Here is a 9,774-nt window from a genome sequence, read left to right on the forward strand (position 1 = left end):
ATGCAGTGTACATACCTGGGTTTGTTAATTGTATATATTTAGCAAAGTTTTTATTTTGGATTAACTATTTATACTATTTATACATTACAAAAAATATAATCATAAATTTAAACATCAAATTAAATTGATTTAAGTGTTGAAATTCTCTTTGAGATTAAATAGTTAGAAAAATATTTTCATTTGATATTAATTATAGTAATTAATATCTATTAAATTTAATTGACGGGTTTACCATGTTTTCTATATTTTTTAACTATTAGTTTCTTATTAAATTAGTTGCAATGAATAAAAATTATTACTAATATTATTATTGTAAACAATTCATGTCAATATTTTTCTAATAAATAAAATTATACTAATAATAAGACATTAAATATTATTACACAAAAAATATATTTTTATTTTTATAAATATTTTGTTAATAAATAAAAATATTGACAATAAGTATACGTGAGAACAAACTAATGCTTTACAAATGAATTGGATTATAATTATATACTATATGTTTAAGACAACAATGTCTTCAAAACTATAATATTAATCAACAAATAAAAAATGAGATAAAATTATAGACATTAAGACTTAGTGCAGTAAATGAATACCAATTTAAAGTCAACTAATAATAGTATTTTAGCCAAAATTATTGAGTATTTGTTTGAGATTGAGTCCACCAAACGGAGCGCTGCACCTGTACTTTGTTTGGCACTCATCGTCATCGACATCACCGCTATTACCACCACTTGAATCCATAGCTTCTTGTATTCCGTTCAAAATTATCTCATAATAATGTTTATTATAAGAAACATTCAAATAACTGTCAATTTATTAGAGAAAATGAGGACATTATTAGTATTATGAAGTATTATTAAAAAAACTAAATTACATTAAATATTATTATTATTATCATTATTGTTGTTATTAAATGTTAATCTATTTAAAATAACATTTAGCTCTTTTTAATGATTACTTATATAATCCATTATTATGTGCACGTATTGTCAAAATTAATTACATTTTTATAATAGTATTTTGTTTGACATTAAAAAACAAAAAAAGACATAAATTATGAATTATTGCTAAACGGAAGAAGTTTTCATTAAAAAAATAAAATTATAATAATAATAATCCAAATGATAATAAAAAATTTTAAATATCGGTATTGATTGTGGTTTAACATAACAAGTCTAGTAATAAACATTTTTAAACATTTGAATTTATTAAAACAAAAAAAATAATCATAATAATCGTATGTATAATTTAGTTTTAAAAAATAAATAATAGAAATAATTTATTGAATTGAAAAATGCTATATAAAAAATAATAGAATAAAAAATAGTTATATAATTTATATACACATGAATTCATAATCAATCATAAGCTCATAATTATTTGCTTTTTTATATTTGGTAATTGGTTTGCCATGAATTACAAACAAACAAAAGACAACAAAAATAGCAAAACATATATAACATATATATATATATATATATATATATATATATATATATATATATACAGTATATATATATATATATATATATATATACTGTATATAATATAAATATATATATATATATATGTATAAAGCATTTAAATGAAAGATGAATTGACTATCAATATGAGGAATAATGTAATAATTGTATTAATAAGTCAATTAACCTCAAGACTTGACATAAGGTGTAAATATATGGTTGGATTCATTAGCCGTAAGTAATAAGTCGTGAAATGTATTGAATTATTTCGTGCCTTAATATAATTGTTAACTTATATATTGAGTCATAATATTTTTTTTATATATTTAATATAATATAATATATATATTTAAGAGATATTGCGGTATTATTGATATTATTTGAAAATTGAGTTCATGTCTCTATCCCATTGCCCATCACTTCTGAGTCGTGTTTAAAAGCAATTGTAAAAAACATATCTTTTTATGATTTTTTAAAAAATGATTGAAACTTTTCACTGTTTATTATATCAATTCTATTGTTTATTAATATTATTGTATTACTCTCTATCATCACAGAAAAAAACTATATATTATTAGTGTTTGAATGATTTTTTTATTAATAGTATTATACTATTATATATATATATATATGAATGTTAATATAAACCTGTTTTGTTCGGCTGATTACTAGTCAACGTAAATATAAATATATAAATAAAGAGAAGAATCCTATTATGTAATAATATTTCATTTTATTATACAAATATATTTTCTCATTTATTTTTTACTAAAAGTCAAGTGCCAGGTATAGGCTTCGTATACCTGTATAATATAATAAACATTAAATACTATTGAATATATCAATAATACAGTAAACACACATCACAAAGTTACAGTATACTAGTATATATCAATATATATCAATATATATATATATATATATATATATATATACCGTATATTGTAAATATAGTATTTAGCATTATATTATACAATAATATATGATATGAATAGTTTTGCTAAAAATTATTTTTACTCGGCTTAAAACACAGAAACTATTTTTTATGCTATCATTCATATTCATATGTATTTTATTTGAAAATATTGTAGTAAACAAATAGGGGACAGATTTTTCATGCAAATCACACACTTATATTAGCCTCAAGCAAATGATCAGAAAAATAGAGAGAGAGAGAGAGAGAGAGAGAGAGAGAGAACAACAACACGTTTTTTAAAAACATAAACTGTGGCTAAAAATATACTGTTTGTATCAATTTTAATTTAAAAAGTATTTATTGTAGACATAAGAAGTTTTTTTTAAATACCCACACGTGTATTGAGTATTAAAAGATAATAAATATATAGTAATAAAATATACAGTTATATCTATTAATATATATATAAGACATCAATTATTTTAAGAAACATTGAAACTTACTTTACTTATTATTTAATTAAAGTTTAACTCAACAAATAAAAGTCTAATTTACCTGAATATGGTATCAATTGTTTTGGCCAAATATCTGCCGTTTTTTAGATATATGTTAGCCGAGTGTCTCTTTTGACAGGCGAGTTGATACAGACATCCGAAATCATTTTTATTGATGGCCCAGATATAAGCCGATGACCATCTTATGTCTTCATTTGAAATCAATGAATAATACAATTGATTGGCCGTTTGATCGGCCAAATGGTCGCTAGAATTGAGGACACGACCACTTGGAACACCTCCGAGATTCGGATATTTCCAAAACGAAATTTTGCCTAATATTCCGGCGCCGATTAATATAGCTTTCAATCCCAACAAAATTAGTGCATTTGTTATATTAAATGTAAGAACCTGTCAATTATTATCAATTATTTATTGTTATAATTATAATTATCGTTAGTTCTTAAAAAACAATCGAAACAACATTAATATATTAACACAAAAGATAATTATTAAAAAATGCATTTAACTGAAAAAATATGAAAAACTAAAAAAAACAATTACATAAATAGTTATATTGTATTCATGTTTTTCCAAAAAAACAAAACAATTATAATGTCAAAAGTTTTTGTATGTCAATATAGCGTATATAACTGACTGATATATTACACGTTTATTACATAAAAAAGCTTTTAGTTGCGCTTTAAATAAAAAGCAATTCATTTAAAGTAAGTATTGAGTAGTTATAGCTATAGTCTTACCTGTGATGTAGTGATGGCCCGTCTAATCCTTTTGACGGCATTATCACTAATGTATGTTTGCCTTTCAATTGTCTCTTTTAATGTATTTTGTAAATCAATTTTGTAAACTTCAGCGACTGATGAATATATTAACAAAATTAAATGCATCAATATATACAATGTTATTAACTTGTTAGCAAACATTGTTTTTGACTCAACAAAAATTTTTGATAAAAATTTTGTTATAAAAACATTGATAAAATCTAATACATGTATAATATGACTCTTTTATGACTATCAATATATATTTATAAAAGCTATTCAAAATGATTTAATTATATGTATTGTTTATTATTACTAAACATATACAGTACAGTAAATTATATCTTTATAAATGACAAAATAATTTTTCAGTTTATTTAGTAATACATATATGCTGTGAATTTTAATAGCATTTGTGACCATTTGTATAAAATTACAAAAATTTATTATAAACTTCTTATTATTTTCAAAATTCATTTTATTGTTTACTTAAGGCTAACTTTTTGTGACTTAGTATCGAAAACACGTTGACTTTTAAAAAGCAAACAAATCGACTAATTTTACTATAAGTAATAGTAATAATAAATTGAATTTCCGTTTTTCTCATTTTAAAAAATTTCATTTTATTATATTTTTTATTTACACACAACATAATAGTAATAACAAAAAACAAACCAATGAATTACATATTATTTTAAATGAATAATTTATATTATTTGTTATTATTTATGATATAATAATAATTAATGATATTTTATAATTTTTTATTTATTTATCCATTATTACTTATATAATTTAAGTTAACTTAAAAATATCAGAATATTTTTTGTTAAAAATTTATTTTATAAATAAAGCATTTTAATTTTTTTTACAAAAAAAGTAAATAAAATTTACAATATAATAAAAACAGTAGTATTTAATAATAAACTATAATAACAATAGTTACCGGTGTGTGTGTTCAATAAACTTGAATTTAATAATAATTCAATTCAGACATAAAACTTATGGCTATGTACTGTAGTAATACACATAGTATCTAAAGTAATACCTGTATATAAAAAGTTTAACTATAATATGATTTAATATATAAGTTTACCAAAAAAAATTGGTTTTTGTTAAAACTTTGTTTCCTTATAATAATAGTTTTAACACGAAAACTATCATAAAGAAAGCCAATAAATATTTGTAACAAAATAATAGAAAATAATAGGTTTTACTCTAAAACCTGTGAGTGAGGCCATCATTTTATTAGTAGATAAAAAATCTTAAAATTTAGGTCCAAACATGTGGTGATGAAATAACTTTTTATTGAGACCATTCATCAGCGATGACTTAATAATATTTGTTGTAATACTAAATGGCGAAAGACTGAATGGTGAGGTCATCGATGGTATGGACTGGACATCCATTATTTGCATTTCAGGTTTGGTCTGCGGAAAGCTGTCCGATTCGTAGACAACTGTTTTGGTGGCCGGTGTGTATTGGGTCGTATATATTGCAGTTGTTTTTTTGGGAACAGCTGGCGTTATATACACAGCTTTCCTTATGGGAAATGGTCTCATCATTGTTGGAATGGGTCTCATAATTGTTGGAATGGGTCTCATCATTGTGGGAATGGTAGGCATAGTGTCAATAAAATTTCCTAAATTATCAAACGATGGGACAGTTGGAAAAACAGGTGATGTATGGATTGGTCGCGGAAACGGTACCGGATATGGATAGGGGTATGGATATGGATATGCATACGGCACTGGCTTCATAAACATAGGTGATTGTGGAACTGGCATTGGCATTGGCATCGGCATAGGCATAGTTGGCATGGTTTCCGATTGCGGTAGTTGTTGTACAGGTGACAAATGCATTGATGCCCCATAACCACCACTGGTGGGCGCCGTATTTGAATAGCTTGAGTACCTCTCATTTATCGGTAAGATCTTAGAGTCGACGTAAACAGTTGTCGGCGTACGGCTTGAGAAAGTGTCGCGAGAAGACAATCTTCTGTCTTCAGAGTCATACATTTTAAAGTCTTTTTGGTCATCAAATTGATTGTTATCTTTGAGACAACTGACACTCTTTTCTTTCTTAAATTTATCTCTTTTAGATGGCTTTTCAGTAACTGTTTTATCTTTGATATCTTTGATATCATTTTTATCATTATTATTATCATTATCGTTGTCATCGTCATTATTATCATTATTTTCTTTACTATCGTTGTCATTATGATTGTCATCATTCTTCCTTGATATGGGTGACGGCAAAAATACATAAACTTTAGGATCCTTTTCAACAATGGTTTTGGTTGAATGGATCACTTTGACTGAATTGTGTCCTTCAAACCTCTCCAATATTTTCGACGCCTTTCGGTCTTTACTATCAATACTTCTTGACTTTGATCCATCAATTTTTGTATTGTATGAATAAATAAAAGACTTGGCTTTGGGTTTGACATCTTTAGTGAGACGTTTAGTATTGTCTTTTGTTACCATACAATCAGAGACCAGTTTAGATGCCTTTCTTAGCGGAGGCAATGGTATACCCGATGATAGAAGAAACTCTTTATTTTTGATATCATTGATATCATTTAATTTAATATCCAAACAGTTATTATTATTATTTTTACAAATAATTATTGTGAAAAACATTTGCAAACATAAAACTAATTCAGTAAATAGTTTAACTTTATTTGCAAACATAATAAAAAACAATAGAAACTAAAAAACTTAATTAAAAACATTAAAATAAATGGTATATATGTTAGTCAAGGCATCGCTAAGTTGGTGTAAACAGTAAAATAAAATAAATAAAAAACTATAATTTAATAAAATTAAACAAAGATTTTGTTAAAATATTTTATTTTTTTGGTTACATTTGAAGATTATAGTGTATGTAAAAAGTCATTGCACTCTCTTTCGGGTCTAAAACGTTGACATTATTTTTTTTCATTAATTTAATCTTTAATATTATTAATATATTAATAAGCTTATTAAAAAAGAGACTAATCTAATGAAAAATATCTCATTTGATTTGTAGTAAAACTGACTTTATTTAAAAAAAAATTATAACATAAATACAAATAGTTATTAAAATATTATAAATGCATTTTTCATGTAAATAAATATTTTTTAAAAAACAAAATTATTTTTTTTCCAGAAAACAGTGAGTGAGAAGGCATACAATATTAATAGACTAGAGATTCAAAAACTCTAATCCCATTATTAATATACAATACATTTTTAAAAATGATATTTTTCACTGTTTTTGAGCTTCACTTTCTTAGACATACATTTGTAAGTGTTTTGACATTTATTAAGTTTAATCGCATCAAAAAGTGTGTCGATTCCTAATGATTTGGCCAAAACACGGGGTGTCCTATAATATCATCAAAAAAAATATATATATATATATATATATATATATAAATACATGTATTCAAAATTAATAAACATTATATATTATAAAAATATTAAATATCATTAGTATTTTTTCATAAATCATTGACTAATATTTTTATTATGCAATAATTATTATAGTATATACAATGTATTTTATAAACTAATACCATTAGTTGACTTACCAGTTGATTATATGATAAAGTATGGACTGAGCCATATCTGACTGCGACTGCCGTCCCTCCGAAGCAAACGAACAAAACATTTCTGTCAAACAATTTGGATCATCCAATGATGACATGCCATAAGTGGCCAAAATTTTGAAAACTCCGGGATTTAAAAATATATTAGTTTTGTCGCTATTTTTAACATTATTATCGGTTGTATCTCTTTTTCTGCGACCAACAGTCGCTGTGCTGACTATTGGGACAGACATTAATGCCGGAGCCATTGATGCCATAAGCAAACCAAACGGAAGAATACCCAACAATAGACCTGCAATTCCCGGTCCCAACCAATTGGACTTAAGCAGTGAATCGTCTGAATATGAAGGGTGTTGTGATGACTGTGAGTATTGTGAAGGATAATAAGCTGATGGATAGTATGATGGATAATAAGCACCGGTACCTCCACTGTAGTATTTGGAGGGAAACTTAACATTACCACCGCTACTATGATAATGAGTTTCTATGTTCTGATCTAAATCTTGCGATTCTGGAAGAGATGACAACGAAACGGGTGGAGAAACTAAAGTGGAGTCCGATTTAATTTTAGAGTTTTCATTAGATGTAGACATTGAGGACAAATCTGATCCATAATAATCACTAATTGAGTGCTGTTTTTGTCTATTTCTATACGGATAATAGTATTTGGATCGCGAAATCTCTTCATTTGGTTCGTAATAATGGGTCTCTTCTTCTTCTTCGTCATTGTTTTCATCATAAGGAGTACTGTATGAATGAGACGCCGGTTCACTATATCCGTCGGATGTGGACGACGTACCGCCAGAAGTCTCTCCAAACCGATTGCTTGACATTTTAGGACTGGGAGTTGTTGTCGTTGTCGTAGTACTTGATGTAGTCGTTGATGAGGGATATGAATACAAATACGAACCTGTTTTGTGATTTTTGTGAGATTGCTTGCCATAAGTTTCTGGTGAATAATAATATAAGTTATCAGACATTGAAATTGAAGACGAAGACGACGGAGAAGAGATGGAAGAAGATGAAGAAGATGTGGAAGTTGTCGACGGATTTTGGACTTTAGTTTTGCTGTCAGAAGAAGAACTAACCATTAGATCGACGGGTCTATGATTTGCGGCATTAAGTGTCGCAAAATAGTTTGGATCAAATTGCAGACCCCATTCATCTGATTCATTGTCTGTACTGTCATAATGTGATTCAGAATCGGTTTTTATTTGTTTTTTTGGACTAAATTTAGTTGAATTTTTCGCATTATTATTATCATTATTATCCCAATCATTAATGTCATGCATGTGATTCTGGCCAACATTAATGGTACGAAAATTATGTTTAACCGAAGTATTGCCTAAAGTCTTGTTATGACTTGATTTCAATGGTTTTGCCGTCACTGAAGTCACTAATGTTAGACTCAATGACTGACATATTATTATTATAATGAATGCATGAAATTTTTTTATAGCTTTTAGTGAAACTTGATTTTTTCCACACATTTTATAATTGCAAACCATTTCAGTGATAAATGTGAAAAACTTGTGAGACACTTATATTTTTAGAGGACAATGCAAACCATATATATTAGTTGAATTGAAATAAATTAGATGAGAAATTGTTTGGATAAGAAAAAACAATTTGTCAGATAAGGGATCAAAAGCATTGATGAAGTAATCAGTTATTTAATGCGTGAGAAATGTTTCGCATCGCATCTCAATAAGGCTTTAATTTGTCGTAATGTTGAACCAAATGTTTAATTTTTTAGTCCTATTATTAGTAATATTATTATTATCAGTGCAAAACACACAAATCCAATAACCGATGAAAATCTGTGACCAAATTAAACTATTTTTGAATCATTTGTCGATCATTAATATTTTTGTTATATATCAAGTTTAGCACAAAAAAACTTGAGATTTTAGTTCACATATCACAATGTGATAATCACATATAAATTTTAGTCTATTAATTGATTTATCAAAAAGCACTTAATTTTAATCATATTATGTGTGAAATATTAATCGTTAAGCTATTGGAAATCAATTGCCAACTGATAACATGTAATAACATATATTGATATCACAACAAACTCATTGCATTAGACAAACATTAGACGAAACACTTGTTAACTGTTAACACGACTTTTCATTAATAAACATAACATTTTACATATTATATAAAGTTTGTCGTGATTTTCGGTGATAAGAGGTCAGTCATGTAAGGGATGGTGTCTTATCTTATATAGAGACCTACATTCAAGGCTCGTCACAGGTATTGCATGACATCGCAAGCCTGACTTTCAATGGATTTTTATTTATTTATCATATGTTATATTAAAATATATATATATATTAGTCTATTGTGTCAAAGGGCTGGTATATGATAAGATAATCTAAGTGTATTGTATAGCAAAAATATTTTGATAATATTGCACCAAATGTTATGATTTGAATTATGGCATATAGGAGGTCACTATCTTTCAAAAAGGATGTCTTCAATTGATGCCCTTTTGCTGGTCTATGCAAAA

The 9,774-nt window shown here is 26.2% G+C and overlaps 1 protein-coding gene across 1 annotated transcript; it reads right to left on the bottom strand.

Annotated features, from left to right (window-relative positions):
- Positions 1–630: 630 nt before the first annotated feature.
- On the bottom strand, positions 631–3,800 carry LOC128966252 (uncharacterized). Its single transcript, XM_054313101.1, has 3 exons — positions 3,644–3,800; positions 2,944–3,293; positions 631–814 (listed from the first exon to the last, which is right to left on the bottom strand). Exons 1-3 carry the CDS (start codon positions 3,788–3,790, stop codon positions 631–633), a joined length of 681 nt encoding a protein of 226 aa, XP_054169076.1. The 5' UTR covers positions 3,791–3,800.
- Between the last annotated feature and the right edge of the window lie 5,974 nt (positions 3,801–9,774).

The sequence above is a fragment of the Oppia nitens genome, unplaced genomic scaffold, assembly GCF_028296485.1.
Source record: "Oppia nitens isolate AA-2021 unplaced genomic scaffold, nextdenovo-longstitch-racon4-pilon3 scaffold1_pilon_pilon_pilon, whole genome shotgun sequence".
NCBI lineage: Eukaryota > Metazoa > Arthropoda > Arachnida > Sarcoptiformes > Oppiidae > Oppia > Oppia nitens.

Excerpts from the sequence above, each read along its gene's own strand:
- LOC128966252 (XM_054313101.1), bottom strand. The coding sequence starts at position 3,790 with ATGCATTTAATTTTGTTAATATATTCATCAGTCGCTGAAGTTTACAAA. Across the intron at positions 3,294-3,643 it reads GGGCCATCACTACATCACAG|GTTCTTACATTTAATATAAC; the intron begins GTAAGACTATAG and ends AATAATTGACAG. Across the intron at positions 815-2,943 it reads ACAATTGATACCATATTCAG|TTATTTGAATGTTTCTTATA; the intron begins GTAAATTAGACT and ends ATAAATTGACAG.